The 24,343-nt window shown below is 37.8% G+C and overlaps 1 protein-coding gene across 2 annotated transcripts; it reads left to right on the forward strand.

Annotated features, from left to right (window-relative positions):
- The first annotated feature begins 1,288 nt into the window (after positions 1 to 1,288).
- On the forward strand, positions 1,289 to 22,425 carry LOC126816448 (negative elongation factor A). Of its 2 annotated transcripts, XR_008787526.1 has the most exons (12): positions 1,289 to 1,512; positions 3,413 to 3,584; positions 5,062 to 5,223; positions 6,195 to 6,284; positions 7,315 to 7,463; positions 7,930 to 7,993; positions 9,409 to 9,539; positions 10,737 to 10,866; positions 11,906 to 12,147; positions 13,350 to 13,449; positions 16,044 to 16,946; positions 17,055 to 22,425. XR_008787526.1 is itself a non-coding variant. In XM_050543029.2 (11 exons), exons 1-11 carry the CDS (start codon positions 1,312 to 1,314, stop codon positions 16,229 to 16,231), a joined length of 1,629 nt encoding a protein of 542 aa, XP_050398986.1. In that variant the 5' UTR covers positions 1,289 to 1,311; the 3' UTR covers positions 16,232 to 22,425. The 2 variants fall into 2 exon arrangements, 1 of the variants encoding a protein (XP_050398986.1); XM_050543029.2 differs by having other exon boundaries at positions 16,044 to 22,425.
- The last annotated feature ends 1,918 nt before the right edge of the window (positions 22,426 to 24,343 follow it).

A 24,343-nucleotide genomic window follows, 5' to 3' on the forward strand; every position in this document is an offset into this window, starting at 1 on the left:
GGGAACCACGCCGGAAAATCTGGATAAACTTTCTCGGCCCGGCTACAAATGCGTTTCCCTTCTATTTCAGTCCGTGAATACATCAACTTGAAAGTTTTCAGTCAGTTAGTCAGTGGGAAGTAAAGTCCGCTTTCGCCTTGATGTTTATCGCAGACAAGTGTTTCCTGTGAAACTTGCTAGAGGGGCAAGACAAGAGGTTCGTCTCGCGCAGTTTGAAGATGGTCCAATGTAGTTTTATTTAAACGGATTTGCAACCCAAATCTCCCTCCATGCCCACCTGATTTCCAATTTACCAATCAATTTATTCACAAATAACAAAATAATAATATAAAAAGTCGTGTAGAATGGACTAAGCGGGCGAAAAGGATTGTCGTTCAATTTCACCGAACATAATTGATTAGAAATGACAAAAACAAATTTTAATATTGCATGTAACCAATCAGCGTTTAGGGCCTATGTTCCTAGTGTTGTTGTTGGGGGGGGGCGAATGGTTAGCACGTGCGCGCTGTATCATATGATCTGTCATTGAGTCAACTGGCGTGGTTTCCTTTCCCCGGCTGTACGTAGGATCACCTGTCCAACCTCGTGGGTTTTCTTCGGGTCCTCCGGTTTCCTCACATCGCTATAAAAGACCCCTACACGCAAGCGAATTATTGAAATAAAATTTAACAATATGTTAGTCCCGAAATTACCTAGTTTGTGTTGAGTGGACACTAAAAACATCTCTCTCTCTCTCTCTCTCTCTCTCTCTCTCTCTCTATCCTATTGGTAATTTCAACGAGCACCAAAACGGATTGGGTCTTTTATGAAATTTATATATATACTTTTTTATATCAGATATATTTTATTAGATATAAGCCTATACCTTTCGGGCAATACCGGTACATAGAAGTCGACAATATATACACATCCACACACACACCTACACACACCTACACACACACACACACCCACACACACAAAAAAAAAAAACCAAAAAAAAAAAACCATGAAGAAACAAAAAAATAAACTGATTGTTGATCGATTAATGATTTTTTTTAATTTTTTCCTTTTTTTATTTACTTGGGCCTAGGCTGCATTAATACCGATTTTGTTTCAAAACACGTCAGACACCACCGTGTGACCACGGCACAAGCTACAAGCTTCAATTAAATAATGACGAATTAGAATCTCTAGTATGAGAAATGTACATGAAAATTATGTCGTCGATTTGTTGCAATTTCCTGAAACAAGGGAGAAAACTCCATTTAATATTTACTATTATTAACCAATCAAAAATGATGGTTTCCTTTGCAGCAGGTTCTTTTCAATATGGCCGCTGGAGACACTGCTTTGTGGCTTCATAATAAATTAGGCTCCACGGATGATTTGTGGTCTGGGCGAACAATATGTTCCCAGCTTTCGCAGGAACGTTTGCAAAGTATCCAAGAATGTTTTCACACACTCCAGCCGCATGTCAAGGTGAAGCTTTTGCTGGCATTCCTTCATATGCCCAGACGTAATACCGAACAGGTGAAATGCCTTTTTTTGTTTACATTTTTAGTTCTATTTAAACTCCGTAACCACTGTTTCCACCCAATATTTTACAAATGTAACATAATAAAAATTGAACGTAACAATCTCCGTATCAAATAATGTTTTATAATTCATCATAAAATGTACGTTACATATAGGTTTATATCCGTTTCAATGCTCCTTTGCTGACCATCACCATGTCCATGACCAGGATATAGAATGGTAGATCTAAGCCTATTATTATTGAAACAGATGGTTTGTTGCCCATTAATATCAATATAATTTGTGTCATTGTACGGTGCAGGGTCCAGGTTCCCTCCAAACCAAAGATTACTGAGTCTACATGAGCGAGTAGGCCTACATGCATTCAGCATTGTACCTCTTCTCTCTGATCGGTAGCCTACTCGAGGATACCACATTGCTGTAAATGCTATAAATGCTGCATGCAGATAACCATACTCCTAACCACTGTACTTGCAATAAGTCAAAAAAGAAACTGTGTATCCGACTACTGCTCTAGATTATTTACTGTGACATGGTATCATCGAGTGGCTACCCATCTCTCAATCCGCCTTGTCTTTAGAGAAGAGATTTTGAGCTATACAATGTAGTTTTCTTTGGAGACAGCAACTGTTGTCAACACTTTCAAAAACATATAATTCTTCAAAACAATGCTTGATTATTTAATTAATTTCCATTAATTAATTTGTTCTATTTACATGTACCATAAGCATAGTATTAGATGATAAATATATGATTCGTGTGTGACAACTTTATTATATTGAGTTTGTAATTGATATTTTCAATTGTGATTTTGTTAATATTCTTTTGTAAATATTGCTCTTCTGTTTTCAAATTTCATTTTTAACTTCTTTAACTTCTGTTATAAAGGGCAAAATGTAAGGCAGGCCTCCTGGCCTAATTTTCAACCCTTTGAAAATAAAGTTATTATTATTATTATTATTATTATTACAGTTAAGTATATAAATTGACACAGATATAAATGATTTTATATCAATCCAAGTGGTCAAACCTGTAACTAGTCAGATATATAAGGTGTACTAGTTCTGTGACTCAAGCAATCTATGATCATGGAGCAGTATTTTTGATCAGTTTCGAAAAAGTGCTACTAAACACAATATAAACAAGATTACTGTTCTCTAATATTTTCAGGTTTTACGGATAGTCTATATCCACATGTACCAAGTACTAAGGGGTTAACTGAGGGTAATCTATATCCTCATGTACCAGGTACTAAACGGTTAACTGGAGTAGTTGATATTTACATGCACAAGGGGCTAAAGGTTTAACTGGGGTAGTCTATATTTACACATACAAGGGTCCAAAGGGTGATGTTTCTCAGAGCTAAATTAGTGTAAGGCCCCAAAAACTACTAAACCTGTCATAATTATTTGAGGAGTGTTTGGTAACATTGAATAGAACGCACTGTCCAACTAATAAATATATGTTTTAATAACCTACATGGCTTGGATACTTGCATTCTGTAGCCAAACTTCTGGAAAACAATGCCGATTCGGGCTGTTGTAAATACCCAAATTTCAGTGTTAGAATTTATGTAGGGAAAACCAGACCAAGGCCGATTTATAGGGAGAGAAATGGGGTTTTATTTCAATAATTTGCTTGCGCATAGGGGTCTTTAGCAGTGGGAGGAAACCGGAGGACCCGGAGAAAACCCACGAGGTTGGACAGGCGACCCTACTCCTTGTCACGTACAACCGGGGATTCGAAACCACGCCAGTCGACTCAATGACAGACTTTATGATACAGCGCGCACGCTAACCATTCAGCCATCCAACCCCCTTAGATGTACATGTATTCTAGTCTGACTGAAGTATTTGACAATAAATATTATTTTTGTTTTGTTTTATATTTGTAGTGGAAGGCCGATCTAGAAGAAATTTTGACCATGGCTGAAAATGATTCTGATCCCTGGGTTACCATGGTTGCAGAAATGTTACGTATGTATCCGTCGACTGGAACCGTAAATCTTGATTTAGATGAAGTGAGCGGAACTTTCTCTGATGTCATCACAGATCTTAAAAAAATGAGTAAGTCCTTTGACAAGTTATTATAATTAGATAAATTACTAAAAAAAAACCAAGTCATAATTACTTAAAAACAAGTCATAATTACTAAAAACAAGTCATAATTACTAAAAACAGGTCATAATTGCTAAAAAAACAGGTCATAATTACTAAAACAGGTCATAATTAGATAAATTACTAAAAAAAAACCCAAGTCATAATTACTTAAAAACAAGTCATAATTACTAAAAACAAGTCATAATTGCTAAAAACAGGTCATAATTACTAAAACAGGTCATAATTACCACTGTAACCCAGGTATCATTTAATCTTGTGTATCTAGCACTAATTTCTTTCACATTCGTTTAATATCAATTCTTGGTTAAAAAATTTGTAAAAATTGTTTAAAATCATCAAAAATCATCTAATTTGTACTTGTGTCCAGTTTGTGTATCTAGCACTAATTTCTTTCACATTCGTTTAATATCAATTCTTGGTTAAAAAATTCGTAAAAATCGTTTAAAATCACCAAAAAACATCTAATTTGTACTTGTGTCCAGTTTAAAGTTGACCATTCAATTTTGATAATGAGTGTCCAATTTACAAGTGTTTAATTTCTCAATCACTGTTAAAAAAATAAACAACCCAAATTAATAAAGATTGGATATTAAACGAATGTGAAAGAAATTAGTGCTAGATACACAAGATTAAATGATACCTGGGTTACAGTGTACTGACCAGGGCCCTTATTCACGAAAACTTAAACTAAGATAAAATCGAAATTTTAAGAAATACTGCAATTCGATTGGCTGACCAGTAAAATCAATTTGCATATATCCAATGAAGTTGCAGAATTCCTTAAAATTTCCGTTGTTACTTAGTTTAAGTTTTCGTGAATACGGTCCCTGTACTCAATACCGGGTCACAATGGGGATGTCTTTCTGATCTGTGCTTGATACAGGTAAGTAATAGAGTACTGGTCTCTTGATTATAATTTTCTGGCTTTAAGTCACGACATGGGTTGATGAGAACATGCTGTCGGGTGTCACATCGACGGGGTTGACGTGGCATGTGTGTCTAGTTGTTAGGGTGTATTAAGAAAACTCCATATATTGATATATTGTGCATGTAACCATAGAGATGAAATTTATGTGGGTATAAGTTTTGTTGCTTGGCAACCTATCTTACATGTATAATATGCTGACTGTTGGTTTATAAAGTATATATTGTCATGTCATAAAGGGTTGCCATGTAATAAAGTATATATTGTCATGTCATAAAGGGTTGCCATGTAATAAAGTATATATTGTCATGTAATAAAGGGTTGCCATGTAATAAAGTATATATTGTCATGTAATAAAGGATTGCCATGTAATAAAGGATTGCCATGTAATAAAGTATATATTGTTGTGTAATAAAGTATATATTGTCGTGTAATAAAGGGTTGCCATGTAATAAAGTATATATTGCCATGTAATAAAGTATATATTTGTATTTTCAGTGAAGAAATCTCTAGAGACGAGGATGTTACCACTAGAATGTCAGTTTGTAAACAGATCAGCGTTAAATTCTATTGCTGGTCACTCTGCTCAACCAATCAAACATTTTACACTTAAAAGAAAACCAAAGTCAGCAACCTTAAAACGAGAACTTCTTCAAAAATGTAAGAATATTTTGACAGTTAAACTACCAATGAGTTTTGTTATGAGTACAAGAGCCAAAGTTGCCCAGTGAGTAAGACGTTGTCTCACTCCGAAATCTGGGGAGAGTAAGTCCTTGTCAGACAGGATGGTTGGGTGGCCGAATGGTTAACACATGCGCTTTGTATCATAAGGTCTGTCATTGAGTGAACTGGCGTGGTTTGGATTCCCCGGTTGTATGTGACAAGTAGTAGGGTCGTCTGTCCAACCTCGTGGGTTTTCTCTGGGTCATCCTGTTTCCTCCCACTCTTGAAGATGCCTACGTACAAGAGAATTATTGAAATAAAATTGAACCATGTGTTAGTCCTGAAATGGCCTGGTTTGTGTCGAGTGGATGTTAAACCTCATTTCTCTCTCCGTTGTCAGACATGGGTGTAGGACAAAGGGCCTGACGTGGAAAAAGCATTAGTCATTGGAGTGCGGCGAAAAGCCAAGGTGTTTGATCCCACGTAAAGGAAACCTTCTCAGTGGAATTTAAAATAAGAGTAGGACGTAGCTCCACTGTCCAACCAGTCTAAATTTCCCTCATATCACCTACATGACGTATGTCTCTTTTCATTAGCCTCATTAGTACTGAAAAATAGGACATTTAATCCCATTTCATTTCAATTTATCGAAATAGCCTCAATTCTATGAATAACCACTGAGATTAGACATGTATTATGTAAGATTTAGATAACAAGCTAAAAACGAGACCTGCAATAGTCAGATTTAGCTCTTACATAATATATCTACATGTACATGGGCCCAAACTGTACGGCTGGACGCCGGATTCATTTACTTGATTTGATATTTGTTTATTTCTTGCAATGTCTGTGTAGTTTGTCTTATCCGCATGTTTGTCTTGTTGATTTTGTTTTGTGTGTATTATTTAATTGAATTATACGTGTACATGTATATTGTGAATATATTGATCTATTTTATTTTTAAACAGCCAATGAAGTGTCTAATAATAGAAAGAATAACATGCCAAATAGTGTCCCAATTAAAATCAGAAGTTTTGTGAAAAAAATGGATGATTCCAGTAAGTATTTCATTTCTTGTTGTTTGTTCATATTCCACCTAGAGTGATTTCTGTTTTCCTCAAATAATTTGAAGGATACCAATTGTTTTCATGGTTTGGGTTTAAGGGAGATAACTCTTTTTATCATCTGTGTCCACGACCACAGATCACTAATGATTTCCCCTGTTAATTCTCGTCTCTTAGACTGGCTCTAACTTTTTCCCAAATTTTCGTTGGGTGGAACGCTTTCTACCACAGATGCAGCAACATGTGGCAACCTCTTACTCAAAAGGATGTATGAGCTTCACCATGGAAAACTTGAGATACACAAACTGGAAGTAAAGATCACTAAACATGCAATTTTCTGCCCTACATTTCAACCTAACTAACCTCTCAACTGTTCTATCCTTCCGTCTCAAAATCATGAATATTCACCAATATTCACCAGTATTTTCAAACCCTTTTTTTCAATTCTACACCAAAAAGTCAACAAATAACTGCCATGCAAAAGGCGGAAAAAGGGAAAGGCTGAGAAATACTAGAAATAACTTTTACACTTCATTCGTGGGTCTCGGGGTAGGAATATTTAGTGAGCTGTGTCTGTGTGTGAACTAAGATATGTCGACAATTTAACATGGAAGTCAATTGGGAGAGAGAGATTTAGTAATCTCTGTACCATTTCCATCTTCCAAATGGGGGTTGGATGGCCGAATGGTTAGCACGTGCGTGCTGTACCATAAGGTCTGTCATTGAGTCAACTGGCATGTTTTCGAATCACTGGTTGTATGTGACAAGGAGTAGGGTCGTCTGTCCAACCTTGTGGGTTTTCTCCGGGTCATCTATTTTCCTCCCACTGCTAATATAAAGACCCCTACGTGCAAGCGAATTATTGAAATAAAATTGAACCATGTGTTAGTCCCGAAATGATCTAGTTTGTGATGTTAAACCCTTTCTCTCTTCCTCCGTCTTCCAAATACAGTTTTAGCTGAGATATATACAATATTTTTTAGAGGTCCAAAGAATATTAATAAATGTTTTTGTTATTTTGTAGCTCCATTGAAAGGATTACCGAGTCGAACCCCTCTACCGTCTGGCTACAGAACACCAAGTTCTGGTTTAGCCCGGTTAAATAGCTCACCGATTGGTCACATGCCAATAGCACCCAGATCAGGATCCAGCAAGAAAGAAGGCGGAATAAAGGTACCTTCATTGATTTATTTTTTTTATTACACCCACAGTTTCGTATTTATGATCTAAGGGGCCTTCGACCAAGGGAGATTGGATGGCCGAATGGTTAACGTGTGCGCATTGTATCATTAGGTCCTGACATGGTTTCAATTCCCTGGTTGTAGTGACAAGGAGTAGGGTGGCCAGTCCAACCTCATGGGTTTTCTCTGGGTCCTCCTGTTTCCTCCCACTGCTAAAGACCCCTTTATTATTGAAATACAATTGAACCCAATGTTAGTCCCGTAATGACTTAGTTTGTATCAAGTGGACCTTAAACCCTCTCTCTCTCTCTCTCTCTCTCTCTCTCTCATCCATTTTGTTGCGGAGAAGGGGAGAAATAGAGAAGGGGGGAAATAGAGGACGGGGAGAAATAGAGGACGTTGAAGCCTATTTCACTTCATGTCATTAATATTTATGTTCATCTTTTCTGTATCTATAGTTTTTGGATATTGGTGAGCAGCCTATCGGTTCAAAAGAAGCTAAAAGACGAAAGAAACAAGCAGGTAAGAATTTGTATCTATTTTTTTACTGATGGTTGGGTGTGTGTATATGGTGTTCTGCAGTGTTTCTCTGCAGGCATCGTTTATTTTTATTTGAAAAAAAATGGAGATTGTTGTATTGAGTGTTTGAGATACCAGTCTCGTGACTAAAATATCCTGGGTTTGAATCGTATCGGACGGGGAACTTTTTATAACCTATAAAGTGTCGCCCATTAGTGATATTTCAAGCTCTAAGAATTTGAGCAATTTGCCTACAATGGTTTGAAACTAAACATTAAATAAAGAAACTTCAGCTAAAACAGAACAACTACATGCTACCCAAGTTGTAGTTCAATCGGACGGAACAAATAACTCAAGTACATCTTGGCGTGGGGATCACGGTGGCTAAGTGGGTAAGACGCTGGCTCGCTAGCCTGGAGGTCGGGTGTTCGTTCCTTGCATTGGCCGAGGAAGTTCATCGGGATTTTCTGACGTGGTTTCCTCTTGTCAGTGATGTGGGACGGAGATCTGACAAGGACGAAAACCCGAGGTTCCGTATACACATTGGTGTGCATGTAAAAGATCCTTTGGCAGATGGAATTCGATATAAGAGTAGGCCGTGGTGCCGCTGCCCAGGATAAAATTTCCCTCATAGCACACTATATGGTGTATGTCCGTCTTTATTAGCCAGTTTAGAAGCACAACAGTAGGACGTTAAACCCCATTTCATTCCATAACTGAAGTACATCTTGGCGTGAATGTTGTTGTTCTTCTTCTTAGTGTTTAAAGTCCGCTTTCACCGACGGTGATATCGCAGACAATTTTTTTTATTTTTCATTTTTATTATCTGAGCGCACGCGCAGGGGTCTTTCCTGTTGGAGGAAACCGGAGTACCCGGAGTAACCACAAGGTTGAGAAGGCACCCCTATCTCCAAGCCACATACACTCACACCAGGGATCGAAACCACAGCCGCAAGCCAAAGGTGATCGGCCAGCTACAGGTCGAAGGGCGGCACTTTAGACCACTAGGTCATCCGAACCCCCCCCCCCCCCCCCCCGGCATGAATGTAAAAGATCGTTCAAATATAGATCTGTATTTTAATCGGATTCAATATTTATGAATGTTAAACACTATTTTGGGGGGTTGGATGGCTGAATAGTTAGCACGCGCGCGCTGTATCATAAAGTCTGTCATTGAGTCAACTAGCGTGGTTTCGAATCCCCGGTTGTACGTGACAAGGGGTAGGGTCGCCTGTCCAGCCTCATGGGTTTTCTCCGGGTCCTCCAGTTTCCTCCCACTGCTAAAGACCCCTACGCACAAGCGAATTATTGAAATAAAATTAAACCATATGCTAGTCCCGAAATGACCTAGTTTGTGTCGAGTGGACGTTAAACCCCATTTCTCTCTCTCTCCCTAATCACTATTTATCTTCTTCTAGACGTGGAAGCCATGGAACAACAACGTAAGGAGAAGGAGGCGTCTATTGCTGCAGGAACATCTGTTGCCACGACAACTACAGCACCTTACACACCAGATTACGCCGCTGGTCTGATGACGCCAGCTACACCAGTAAGTTTAAATTTCATATATTAACTAACCCTCCCGGTATTCCTACTCAAAGTTTCTTCTGCCCACCACATGTCCAAAACGTACAGTTAAATGAAATGCAAGCACCAGTACATCATTAACAGAACACAGTTTTTATGGCATACAATCACTAGTTTATTCTAAAAGCACGACTTAAAGAATATATACCAGTACATCACCTAACATTCACTCAGCCCCACTGCCTGTCTGGTTTGGTCACAAGTAGGAGAAAATAATCCATAAATTCAAATGACATTAATTTAATTTAATGTAAATTTTCTGCCAAACTTTAAAATTTGCCAGCAAGTCAATTTAACACTTGAATAATTTTGTAAACCACGCCTCTTGACTGGCAGTGAAATTGATCCAACATGTATATAGTGATCTGAAGCCGTCTAAATAATACTTGGAGTGGGGCCTATTGTTTCAGTCATATTTACAAGTTTTAACTGACTATTATGGAAATTGCCTGTCTTTGTAGAACTTGTCTGTCAGTAGATATGCATACCACAAAATTTACATGTAACAAGAATAGTGGTCTGACACCTAAATGAGTTATTTCCCTTTATTAGTAATTCTTGGATGAGGGGGTTATTGTTTCTGTCATATTGACCCGCCTACACTGACTGGCAGTGCATTGAATCCAGCAGTAGAATTGACATGCCACAATATTTGTATGTCAGAGTATTTAATTGTAAAACACATTTGAATAAATAAAGTATAGTTTTTGTCAATCTTTAGAAAAGAATATGTTGCTGACAAAATAAATCAAAAACTTACAAAATTGTAAAGTTAAAGCCCTGTGTTTACTATGGTTAAGTTTAATACCCCTGTGGAGAGATGGTTTAAGCGTAATAGCCCTGTGTGGAGATGGTTAAGTGTAATAGCCCTGTGTGGAGATGGTTAAGTATAAAAGCCCTGTGGGGAGATGGTTAAGTGTAATAGCCCTGTGTGGAGATGGTTAAGTGTAATAGCCCTGTGGGGAGATGGTTAAGTATAAAAGCCCTGTGGAGAGATGGGTGAGTGTGTAGGGTTGTCTTACTAACCTTGTGGGTTGCATTGTGTCCTCCGGTTACCTCCGACTTTTTCTTTGAAACCCATGCCTCTTATTTTATCTATGTTATAACCCTTGAAATTACAGATTTTCTTTAATTTCGACGAAATATTTCTTTTTTTCAGAAATTAGCCACGGTTGTTGTAAGCACGACATCTATACCATTGTCTGCCTCAACGCCGGCGTACGTTCCCTCGGCAACTAGTCGCATACCAAATGTACCAGTTACTGGAATAACACTCTCTGGTAATATAGGTTAGTATACAGATTTAGTCTAGGCTTTCTCAACTTCCTGCGCTTGTACGTGACAAGGAGTAGGGTCGCCTGTCCAACCTCGTGGGTTTCCTCCAGAATCGAATGATTGAAATAAAATTGAACCATATGTTAGTCCTGAAATGATTTAGTTTGTGTCAAGTGGACATTAAATCTCTCTCTCTCTCTCTTGGCTTTGGCTGAACATTCAGGAATTGATTTCTCTCAATAAATATTTACAATCGATTGAAAAGAAAGATTTCCAGCTACAATGCATGCACGGATTGCATAAGAAAATATCTCAACCAACCGTGACAGCTGAAAGATAATCGTGTTTAATTACGTCACGATTTAACTCACACAACGTCAGTTGTCAGGAATGACAGAACTGTGTCGTGACTAAATTCCACATCACTCGATTGCAATTCTGTCAATTCGGAAGCTTCCAGACTGACAATTGAGCATCCCAGTGGTGCGTTAAAAGATCAAATTATTTTGTATGGCCGTGTCAGAAGGTATGTACACGTATATAACAAAGTGGAGTAGTGTTTGTTGGTTGAGTCAACTGGCAGGGTTTCGATTCCCCGGTTGTACGTGACAAGGAGTAGGGTCACCTGTCCAACCTCGTGGGTTTTCTCCAGGTCCTCTGGTTTCCTCCCACTGCTAAAGACCCCTACGTGCAAGCAAATTATTGAAATAAAAAAATTAAACCATATGTTAGTCCCGAAATGACCTAGTTTGTGTCGAGTGGACGTTAAACCCCATTTCTCTCTCTCTCAGTGTTTGTTGGCTAAATCTATTTGTTAACGTCAGCTCAATGTTCGTCAAGATCGTTAGGGCACGTGTTTGTTGGCGAGATTGTAGGTTACGGTTAGCATTGAGGCTAGGTCCAGGGTTAGGGTTAGGGCTAGCTCTGTTTACATCTCGTGATCTATAAAGAAAAATTGAGCTGGCCTTATCATTTAGCACTAACTGTGTTTGTCACTGAATGGGATCATGCTTATTAGTTCTGAATTCTAAAATTCACTGTATTTATTTATAGCTCCATTATCGTCAAATGCTCAGGCTACAGCTAGACAAAATCTTCAACAACAGTTACAGCAACAACTTGGCCAATCACAGATCAGAACACAAACAGTTGTCATGGCACCACCATCAACAACCAATCTACAGCAACCTATTATTGTCCAACCACCAGCTCCTCCTGCTCCTGCCGCTCCACCAATGGTGGCTCAACCTCAAGTAGCACAAGGAACACAAATTAAAAAAGCCCTGTCATTAACGGTAAGATTTTTTAAAAAGAATTTTACATGCATGGAAACTTCTGTCAGTTTACTCAAGTAATATAAAATACCAATCTGATTTAATAATAATAATAATAATAATATATCTAAATTTATGTTCCCGCAACAATACTAATTAAAGTTTCTATTGCGCTAGGCAAATTTTTCAATACTGGTCTTGGAAAGCAGTTGTGAAAAGCAGAGTCTTTATCTGTTGTTTAAACACATGCAGTGATGATATTATTCGAATATGGTGGGGGAGGGAGTTCCACAAGTAGGGTGCTGCAAACCAAAACGATTGTTTTGTTGTTTCGAGATGTATTTACATACAGATCTATATTTCGTTTTGTTTTTTTTATACTTTCGATGGCTTACACTACATGAAGATCTGACAAGTTGTACTCGAAAGTCGTGTCAGGGGTCATACGAACTGCTTTTGACCCTATGACGTCAGACATTGATTAATCAATCAGCATTGACATGTCTACTGGTTTACCCACAGTTCAGTGCATCGCACGTAATTCAGGAATAAAAATTAAAACCATAACAATTCAATTCGGCCAACGCAGGGATTCGAACCTTGGCAATTCTGGTTGATAGGTCAATGGCCTATTGCATAAACACTGAGGCTCCCTGAATCAAATGAAAATGAAATGAAATGGGGTGTAACGTCCTACTGTTCTGCTCCGACCGGGCTAATGAAGACGGGCATATGCCATGCAGTGTGCTATGAGGGAAATTTTGCCCGGGCAGCCAAGATATGGTCTACCTTTATATCAAATTCCAACTGCCAAGGGATCTTTTACGTGCACACCAATGTGTACACAAGACCTCTGTTTTTCAACCCATCCGAACGACTAGACAGCTCCATCCGAATGACTAGACAGCTGGCCTTGTCAGGCCCTCCGTCCTGCACCACTGACAAGGGGAAACGGTGCCAGAAAATCCAGATAAACTTTCTCGGTCAACACCAGGAGCAAACCCGCGACCTTCAGGCTAGCGAACCAGCGTCTTAGCTCCCTGAATCCAAAATATTATTTTCACACCCAGAGAACAACAAAAGTTTTATCTCATTAATGTACCTGAAGATATGATTCTAATATTTTGAAATAAGATCCGCTGACTATTCCGTGTTTGAATATACGTGTTGAAAGTTGTCGTACGATATGGTCATCAATTATTTTAAACCTTTTTCTTTTGTAGCGTGAACAAATGATTGAAGCCCAGGAAATGTTTAGAGATTCTAATAAAGTATCAAGGCCCGAGAAAGCTTTAATATTAGGTTTTATGGCTGGTTCTAGAGGTAAGAGTAATTTTTATTTTATGATCAGTAGTGGAATACCGCGTTTTATCAGTGAAATAAAAGTGTTATTCCACTGGCTAGTTGTTTTTACCTAAAATTATTGTAAAATCATAAAATAAATAGAACATTTGTCGTTTTGTCGTGAATAACATATTTTATTTCATCTCTAAGCAAGAAAACGTTTATATTTTCACTCATGCTAGGCTTTCGTGAAAATATAAGTTTTCTTGCTTCTCGATGAAATAAAATATGTTATTCACTCTAAAACAACAAATATCCTCTATATATTCATCTGTCTTTACATCCGGTCTCTATACACAAGTCTTTCATAATCATCCGGTCTCTATACACAAGTCTTTCATTTACATCAGACCTCTCAACACAAGTCTTAACGAAATAGTGTGCTATGAGAGAAATTTGCCTGGACAGTGGCACTACAGCATATTCTTATTTCAAATTCCAACTGTTATTGGTTCTTTTACATGAATGGCAGTGTGTACACTGGATCTTGTTTATTTTGTCCTATCCAGGTAACTAGACACTGTTTGGGCTAAAGTTGCAATTTCATATTTTTAAGTTATATTTTTAAAATTTATTAAAATAAAGCCTTAAAATAGATGGTATCCATAAACAGTCCTACCTTGTTAAAGAATAATCCTATTAATCCTATAATTTGCTATTGCCAGTTGAGAAATTGGCAAAAATATCATTTTCAACTTCAAATTCAAACATCTGAAGATAGCTATTCCATGGGGAGAATAGAAAAACAAGGGAGGAAATTGTGTTATTATTTCCGTTGTGAAGATTTTTAAGAGGGAGAATAATACCTATGATCGTATGATATTGAGTGGACAACCTACTGAGCAAAAGACAGAAATAATTATGTTTTGACTTTCTTAGAAAATATGAAATTATCGCTTTAAACATATTTCATTACCATAAAGTAAAATGATTAGACAAATATTACATAAACTTATAAAAACATCAATTCCTTCATAATTTCATGAAATTATTCAAGATAACAAAAGGTACAAAATAAATCTTTGGAAAATTGGACCCATCAGATGGCACCGAGACTTGAATATGGTCTCGTCATGTTAATTAATGTCTAATTAATAATAATTTAGATAACATCAGGCTCCTCCATTTTTGGCTCAAATCAAAATATGGCTGAACTGTTCTAATCTATTTAATATCGGAGAAATCCGATGCCATAGAGAGTCGATTATGGTCTGGATAAGTTAATTAATGTCTAATTAATAATTTATATAACATTTCAAGCCTTAAAAAAGATCTGCAATAGGCAGATTTAGCTCTTGTATAATGTATGTTTAAATCTGCATCAGCTGTGGAAATGAAACGAAGTAGGGTTTAACATCCTACTTTTCTGTGTATCATAACGTCTGTCATTGAGTCGACTGGTGTGGTTTCGAATCCCCGGTTGTACGTGGCAAGGAGTAGGGTCGCCCGTCCAACCTCGTGGGTTTTCTCCAGGGCCTCCGATTTCCTCCCACTGCTAAAGATCCCTACGCGCAAGCGAATTATGTAAATAAAATTAAAACCATATGTTAGTCCCGAAATGTCCTAGTTTGTGTCAAGTGGACGTTAAACCCCATCTCTCTCTCTCTCTGTCTCTCTCTCTCTGTCTCTCTCTCTCTCTGTGGTTTCGCATCCCCGGTTGTACGTGACAAGGAGTAGGGTCGCCTGTCCAACCTCGTGGGTTTTCTCCGGGGCCTCCGATTTCCTCCCACTGCTAAAGACCCCTATGCGCAAGCGAATTATGTAAATAAAATTAAAACCATATGTTAGTCTCGAAATGTCCTAGTTTGTGTCGAGTGGACGTTAAACCCCATTTCTGTCTCTCTCTCTCTCTGTGTGTCTCTCTCTCTCTCTCTCTCTAGTTTGATTTCTACTGTCAGGGGATCTTTAACGTGCCGCCAGACCCTCCGTCATGAACCAGTGACAAGAGGAAACCCCACTGCAAAATCCTGAAGAGTGAAATTAATATTACTACAAGGACACTAAAATCGTCATTGTATATGTGACCCGCTCACTCGAAACCAGGCGTTTGTCGCACAACTTCATTTTGTACTAAGAACACAAAAGCGTAAACTGTGTGCCTTCTTGTTGCTGTGAATGAGCCAAACTCCAGACAAAACGACAAATTTAAAAAGAATTGCATTTTTGGCAAGCTCATAGGCCATGGACTATTCAAATATGCTGCCAGCTCTATTTTCATAAAGAGGGGGGTTGGATGGCCGAATGATTAGCACGTGCGCGCTGTATCATAAGGCCTGTCATTGAGTCAACTGGCGCACCCGAATCCCCGGGTTGTACGTGACAAGTAGTAGGGTCGTCTGTCCAACCTTGTGGATTTTCTCCGGGTCCTCCAATTTCCTCCCACTGGCAGCTAAAGACCACTACGCGCAAGCGAATTATTGAAATGACTAAGTTTTGTTTTTGAGTGAACGTTAAACCCCATTTCCCTCTTTTCCCTCTCTATTTTCATAAAGATGACCTAGAGCCTGGTTTTCTGGGAGCGGCTTACATATGGTGTTAACGATACAATTTAATTTTATCATCATTTATTTCAGAAAATCCCTGCCCTCAACAAGGAAGTGTTTTGAGTATAAAATTAAGTGAAGATGACGAACTTGTTCAGCAGACGGATGGGAATAAAAAGATTATGATAGCAGACACATATTTCCAGATGAACTATTTAACGGGTGAATGGAAACGGTTTAAGAAATATCGTGAGAAAACTACGCCTGTTGTTAGCTGATAGTTGATATATCGTGTTGTTTATTTGTATATAGAATCTGTATAGTGTACATATACATTATTGTTATAAATACACAGGGACTTGTAGAGCAACTACCAAAAATACACAGGGGCTTGTAGGGCAACTACCAAATAAACAGGGGCTTGTAGGTCAACTACAGTTCATTAAATGCAGGGGATTGAAGGTCAACTACAATTTATTAAACGCAGGGGCTTGTAGGGCAACTACAATTTATTAAACGCAGGGGCTTGTAGGTCAACTACAATTTATTAAACGCAGGTGCTTGTAGGTCAACATTAATTCATTTAACATAGGGGCTTGTAGGTCAACTACAATTTATATAATAAACAGGGGCTTGTAGGTCAACTACAGTTCATTAAACGCAGGGGTTTGAAGGTCAACTACAATTTATTAAACGCAGAGGCTTGTAGGTCAACATTAATTCATTAAACGCAGGGGCTTGTAGGGCAACTACAATTTATATAATAAACAGGGGCTTGTAGGTCAAATACAGTTCATTAAACGCAGGGGTTTGAAGGTCAACTACAATTTATTAAACGCAGGGGCTTGTAGGTCAACATTAATTCATTAAACGCAGGGGCTTGTAGGGCAACTACAATTTATATAATAAACAGGGGCTTGCAGGTCAAATTCCGTTCATTAAACGCAGTGGTTTGAAGGTCAACTACAATTTATTAAACGCAGGGGCTTGTAGGTCAACTACAATTTATTAAAGGCGGGGCTTGTAGGTCAACTACCATTTAATTAATAAACAGGGGATAGTAGGTCAAATACAGTTCATATAATAAACAGGGGCTTGTAGGTCAACTACAGTTCATTAAATGCAGGGGTTTGAAGGTCAACTACAATTTATTAAATGCAGGGGCTTGCAGGTCAATTACAATTTATTAAACGCAGGGGCTTGTCGGTCAACAACTATGTATAAAACACTGATAAGGAAACGAGGTCCACTCTGTACATATTAGAATTTACTAAAATGGCCCAACATGGCCAGTCAGATTGTATTAACCTATGCCCAGCATGGCCAGTCAGAGGTTTTAACATAACCTATGCCCAACATGGCCAGTCAGAGGTTAATAACCTATGCCCAACATGGCCAGTCAGAGGGTAATACCCTATGCCAAGCATGGCCAGTCAGAGGGTGATAATAAAAACCCAACATGGCTGCCTGGATGGTGAGAATCGGATTCAGACCAGTTATTTGATAATCTCACTTACATGTACTTAGTCACAGCATAATTTTATTTTTTAAAGAGATTTTCCATGTCACAAGCATTTGTTTTTAACTGTTTAAAACTTTGATCTTATTATTTGTAAACAAATTCAAGTCACTGTTTTTAATTTCATATTATTAATCAGATGTGTTATTTGCCCTGCATTCAATCTAACATTGAACCCTGAAAACCTCCTTTGAATTAGCATATATGGAACTTTATTAAAACTCAATTGAAACTCGCATACGGGGGGGGGGGGGGGGTGTTGGATGGTCGAATGGTTAGCATAAGACCTGTCATTGAGTCAACTGGCGTGGCTTCGAATCTACGGTTGTACGTGACAAGGAGTAGGGTCACCTGTCCAACCTCGTGGGTTTTCTCCGGGTCCTCCGGTTTCCTCCCACTGCTAAACATCCCTACGCACAAGCGAATTATTGAAATAAAATTAAACCATATGTTAGTCCCGAAATGACCTAGTTTGTGTTGAGTGGATGTTAAACCTCATTTCTCTCTCTTTGTCTCTCTGAAACTTGCATACAAGAATTCAGAAATGATAAAGATATTTTAATTTAAATCAATATGATTAAAATACAGATCTATATTTCGTTTTGTTTTTTTATACTTTAGATGGCCTACACTACATGAAGATCTGACCGGTTGTAGCAATAGGTCGCGTCATACGAGAGGCTTTTGACCTATGACATCAGACATTTGATTAACAAATCGGCATTGATTTTACTAGTGGATTACCCACAGTTCTGTGCAAAAAACGCCTAAAGCTGGCCGTAACAGACCGTTTCATTGGCTAATAGCTCACATCATTCAGAACACGATAATGATAACAACTGTTCCAGATCCTAGTGTAGTAAAGACAAGTAAAACGAAATTTTGAACTATAAAAAACGAAACGAAATAAGATATGTGTTTTAATCGGATTGAATTTAAAGTAAGTTTAATGTAATTCTTCATGAAAAAATCCCCTGTATGTGTCTAGGTGTATTTCTCATTCAATTAAGCGTTGCGACATCAAAGCAGTGTTAATAGTTGTACCAAGTCCCTGTGTATAATCTGTCACATTTGTTATTACTCTTCAATAAAAAGACACAGCATTGAGAAGTTCATCTCTGATCGTTATTTTGAATTTCTTGTAAACAACAATATTGCAAACTACGACATTGTTAAAGTAGAATCTCTAAAAGTAATATCAGTCTAAAAATAGACTGGGGGGGGGGGATGGCCGAATGGTTAGCATGTGGGCGTTGTATTATAAGGTCTGTCATTGAGTCAACTGGCGTGGTTTTCGATTCCCCACTTGTCCGTGACATGAAGTAGAGTCACCTGTCCAACCTCATGGATTTTTTCCGAGATCTCCGGTTACCTCCCACTGCTAAAGACCCCTACACGCAAGTAAATTATTGAAATAAAAAAAAAAAACATAAGTTAGTCCCGAAATGACCTGGTTTGTGGCGTGTGGATGTTAAACCCCATTTTTCTCTCTATTCACTATTTACAAAGATATGGTGAACTAAAAAATTCCCCAAATTCAGGATTCTCTGTATACAATAAACAAGTTTGACCTAAGTACAAGAGATTCTACCCTTGATATTTTGTTTTGGTTTTCTTAATCGAATTTTGAATAATCAATTTAAATACATTTAGTTTGAATTAAGCCATTGATATTTAGATTGTGTTTACTTTTAAAGATACATTATGGAAGAATAAATAAAGAGCTGGCAGTTCTCACTATAATAGTTAAAAACTAGATAATGAAAAGGGAATTTGCTGAAAATTTCAATCAAATTGATACATTCTGAACCGAATTTTTAGCATTGAATTTTCGGCCTAGCCTGGGTATTCATTACTAAAGTCGGTAGGATAAAAAACATAGTCTCGGTGGTTATCCATTTCATGATTTAATTATGAATGGAAGTCGAACAGCAAATCGGAACCTAATCCAATAAACATCGCAGTCTAGCGATGCCATCGAGAGTTGATTATGGTCTGGATAAGTTAATTAATGTCAAATTAATAATTTAGATAATATTACAGGCCTAAAGAAAGACCTGCATTAGGCAGATTTAGCTCTTGCATGTATGTTTAATTAAATGATAAATGAGATATTGTTCGAAATATGTAAATAGCAATCGGCGGCTTTAATGTATGGTTTTATGAAAAGTCCCCTATATTTTTTTATTTCTACATGTAGTCTTTGTCGTCACTGTAAAGTTGATATCATTCACTTGTAAACACATGACTATTACTAATGAAAATATCTGATACAAACAGATCGAAGTCTTCATTTTAAATGCATAATGGTTAGTTATCAGACAGTGGTCATGTAAAGACTGTGACTATTGAATGATATATACAGCTATTGGTTTGGTTTGTGTATTCAATAGTTGTAGATATTAGGAATAGTCACACTTTTACAGGTGGATTCATACCTACTACCGTGTTATATCTAACCACTTTCTATACATATTAAACATAAACATTAGTTTAGAGTAGTGGTTCTTAACCTTTATTTGCCAACGGGACACCTTGGAACGCATGAAAAACAAAATGCGGCACACCCGCCTAAATATATATGAAAAATATTTGAATTTTGCAAAATAAAAACGTGGCAGGTCATAGACGGCATGCATCCGTAGACACGGACTAGTCATACACACATAGAATGACTCAAACTAAATAAAAAAAAAACACAACTATAAACTTATCAGTAGACACCAGTGAAAGTCAATTGGGATCACGTGATATTTCGCATTGTCTTAGTGTGCCGTTCAAAACTTCGCGGCACACCTAGGAAGATCTCGCGGCACACTGGCTAAGAATCACTGATTTAAAGTAATGAGAACTTGGGTGATTTAATGTAAAATATGTCCTAACTAAAATACCTGTCTCCGTAAGTAACGGTACCAGTTTCACAGTGCGTGTTATTATTTGTATGACGTCAAGCTGATGATGTATGATGTGTTATTACTTTTATGTCGTCAAGCTGATGTATGCCGTGTTATTACCTGTATGACGTCAAGCTGATGTATGACGTCCTATTATTTGTATGACGCCAAGCTGATGTGTTATTTTCTGTATGACGTCAATCTGATGTATGACGTGTTATTATCTGTATGACGTCAAGCTGATGTATGACGGGTTATTACCTGTATGACGTCAAGCCGATGTATGACGTGTTAATAGTTGTATGACGTCAAACTGATGTATGACGTGTTATCTGTATGACGTCAAACTGATGTATGACGTGTTATTACTTGTATGAAATCAAACTGATGTACATTGATATTGTCTGTTGATTGTCATAAAAACGAAGGATTTTAAAATAATGTTTTCATTAATCTTTGATTATAAACAAACGTTTTAGGAATGGACTTCTTTTTGTCTGAAAATGATCAGACCTTTTTGATTTAGTTAAAGATAACACATCCGCCTTGGTTATTTGACAAATACGGTATCAGTTATTCAGGCTATATCTATTTCAATTTGGTACATAATTGTTTAAATTCGGTATGCCACCCTCACCCCCTGGAGCCGACTCTGTGGTTGTCAAGACATTAAACGTCATTCGTTCTCCCAGCAAGGCCATGTTCAGTATTCAGATGGTTTCATTTCTTGCTGATAAATGACTTGGGAATCTTCTTGTACTGGTTTCCATGGTTATTGAATAACTATGAATATATTGTGTTGATCAGAGCCGAGATCAAATTTATACAAGCTTAGTATCTGGTCAACTACAGCAATGGTCGCCATTTTTACATATTACACAATTATACAGAATATAAGTTATTTAAAAGATTTATTTTTGGCGACCACTTAAGTAGTTGGTGAGACGCTGTCTATATATGACTCTAGGTTCATCTAATGGTATTAAATTTAAAGAATTGAATTGTTTTAGTGAGAGGATTAGTGGAATATGTCAATCAGAAAATAATGATTTGTAAGATTGTAGCTTGTCATAATATAATATGTTTAAACTACATGCACAGACAGAACCTGGTCTGGGCCTTGTTTCTCGAAATCTTAAAGATAAAATCCAAATTTTAGCAGATACTCCAATTTTGATTGGCTAAGCACTAAAATCAATCTAATATTATTATCCAACCAGATTACTAAAATTTGGATTTTATCTTAGTTAACGTTTCGTGAAACAGGCCCTTGTTTATATAAATAATAATACCACTACTTTAAAAGATTTATTATAAAGTTTTAATTCATGTCTTAATGTACTACTTAAAGATGAATTATGTAAGATTTAGATAAAGACTTAGTCGTTCTTGCTATCGAAGTGTGGATTATCCGTTTTTTGACGTTAATCAATTAAATAATGTTGATTTTCTAATCCAATTAATATCCCAGTCAACCGATGGTAGACTTTAAACTCTATATCTTTCTATAATTTGCCTGTTAACACAAGGTACAATTTTATGGATAAACTGAGTTTAATACTAAGCGACATTTCCACGAGGATACTCTCATCTTTATCAAAGCAAATGATAAACTCAATAGTTTTGTATCCATAAAATTGTACCTTGTGTTAATATGTTCAATTACTAAATGCCAGTCAAAAAAATTTGCCTGTTGTTACTAGAGATTATAACATGGTCATGAACATCCTTGGTATGCCCAGTGGTGTTGTTCCATAAACATCTTTGGTATGCCCATTTGTGTTGTTCCATAAACATCCCCGGTATGCCCAGTGGTGTTGTTCCGTTCAACTCCACTAACTCACTTATTAAGTGCGGATAATTTAACTATGTATCTGTCCCGTGAATGGACCGAGAGGCTACCGAGGATGGGATTTGAACCGCGGTTTTATTATTGCACACAGTGGAAATTAAGAACCCGACCAATAATAAAGACGTTTCCATGTAGTCAGTTAGAAATTTGCAATTGTTATCATAGTCACTTTAAGTTCTTCTTTTGTTAATAAATGATCACTTATTATTGTTGTTGTTGTTATTATTAAAGGGGGGGGGGGGCACGGTGGCTAAGTGGGTAAGACGCTGGCTCCGCTAGGCTGGAGGTCGGGTTTTCGATCCCTGCATTGGCCGAGAAAGTTCACCCAGATTTTCCGGCATGGTCCCCAGTTGTCAGTGATGCAGGCCAGAGGGCCTGACAAGGACAGCTGTCTAGTCATTCGGGTGAGACGAAAAACCGAGGTCCTTTGTACACATTGGCGTGCACGTAAAAGATCCCTTGACTGTTGGAATTCGATATAAGAGTGGGCCGTAGTGACGCTGTCCGGGCAAAATTTCCCCCATAGCACACTGTATGGCGTATGCCCGTCTTCATTAGCCAAGTTCGGAGCAAAACAGTAGGACGTTAAACCCCATTTCATTTCAATTCAGATTCTATGGTATTAACACCGGTTAGCATGTACGCGTTGTATCATACGGTCTGTCATTGAGTTAACTGGCGGGGTTTCGATTCCCCGGTTGTACGTCACAAGGAGTAGGGTCGTTTGTCCAACCTCGTGGGTTTTCTCCAGGTCCCCTGGTTTCCTCCCACTGCTAAAGAGCGAATTATTTAAATTAAAACTGAACCGTATGTTAGTCCAGAAATTACCCAGTTTGACTTGAGTTGACGTTACCACCCTCTCTCTCTCTCCCTCTCTCCCCGGTGGCTGCTCATCTTATGCACTGGCGCACTAACCACGATCTCTCTCTCTATTTCACATATACCATGACAAACCCCTGGCGTCGAAACGACCTTAAGACCTAAGAGTCATTTAAAGTTATAAACTTTTCCGGTTACTGTTGAATTATAATATGTAAATAATTGGTGACTTCCGGTGATAATAGAACCTTATAAACTATCAGAAGATGACACGGAAGTAACCATTTCTATAATGCACTGAGTCGATTTGTTGTTATTTCCGGTTACATTTCATTGATGTATATCAAGGTCGTTACTCAGATATCAAACTAGATGATATATACATACATCACGTTTAAGTGGCCAGTTGAGAGAGAGAGAGAGTTTATAATCGCGTCAATCGGATTAAAATACATATCTTTATTTCGTTTCGTTTTTTTTTATACTTTTGATGGCCTACACTACATGAATGAACATCTGACCTGTTGTAGTGATAGGTCATACGAGCGGCTTTTGACCCTATGACGTCAGACATTTGATTAACCAATCAGCATTGGTGTTTCTAACGGATTACCCACAGTTCCGTGCATCACACACCAAAAGCTCGCTGTAACAGACCGTTTCATAAGGTCTGTCATTGAGTCAACTGGCATGGTTTCGATTCACTGGTTGTATGTGACTAGGAGTCACAACCTCGTTAGGTGTAGATAATAGCTCACGGGATATAAATGTCGTATTATTCAATGTTACCGGGAAAAAGTTTGGCAGGCTTCGTGACGCGGCCCGCAGGCTGGAGTCCAACCATGAAACTATTCAATTGTTTTTTTCGGACAACTATTAATTATTTTTATTGAAAGGGTGATTACTTTCCATCATTTTCAGCATGTTTTCATGATACAAAGAATGGCTGGCCATTCATTTTCAGTGCAAAGGACCTAATTTGACCTTTGAGCCCCAATATCTCGAAAACGTCCCAAGGACGGACTGATTACCTCTCGGCAACGTATTCTACGAACAATTTTACTTGCGTTTGTCCCCATTTTATGGACACCCCCTCCCCGAAAATAACATTCCGAAAGTAACAAACTTGACCAAACCAACTTTAACAAATTTATTTTTCACATGGTACGGGCCATTTTTCAAAATGGCTGACAAATTTGGTAAGGAAATGGCATTGTCCCCGTATATAACCAGGCACTATCGCGTAAGATATAAATTTTACTATGTCTTTTATATGGTTTTCGATGTCTCTGAATTTAAAAATGAA

The sequence above is a fragment of the Patella vulgata genome, chromosome 3 (assembly GCF_932274485.2).
Source record: "Patella vulgata chromosome 3, xgPatVulg1.2, whole genome shotgun sequence".
NCBI classification, from domain to species: Eukaryota; Metazoa; Mollusca; class Gastropoda; family Patellidae; genus Patella; species Patella vulgata.

What these genes read in the sequence shown, in the direction of transcription:
- LOC126816448 (XM_050543029.2), top strand. Translation starts at nt 1,312, where the DNA reads ATGGCCGCTGGAGACACTGCTTTGTGGCTTCATAATAAATTAGGCTCC. An exon ending in ACGAGAACTTCTTCAAAAAT is followed by an intron (nt 5,224 to 6,194) that starts GTAAGAATATTT and finishes ATTTTTAAACAG; the next exon opens with CCAATGAAGTGTCTAATAAT. An exon ending in GAAAAAAATGGATGATTCCA is followed by an intron (nt 6,285 to 7,314) that starts GTAAGTATTTCA and finishes GTTATTTTGTAG; the next exon opens with CTCCATTGAAAGGATTACCG.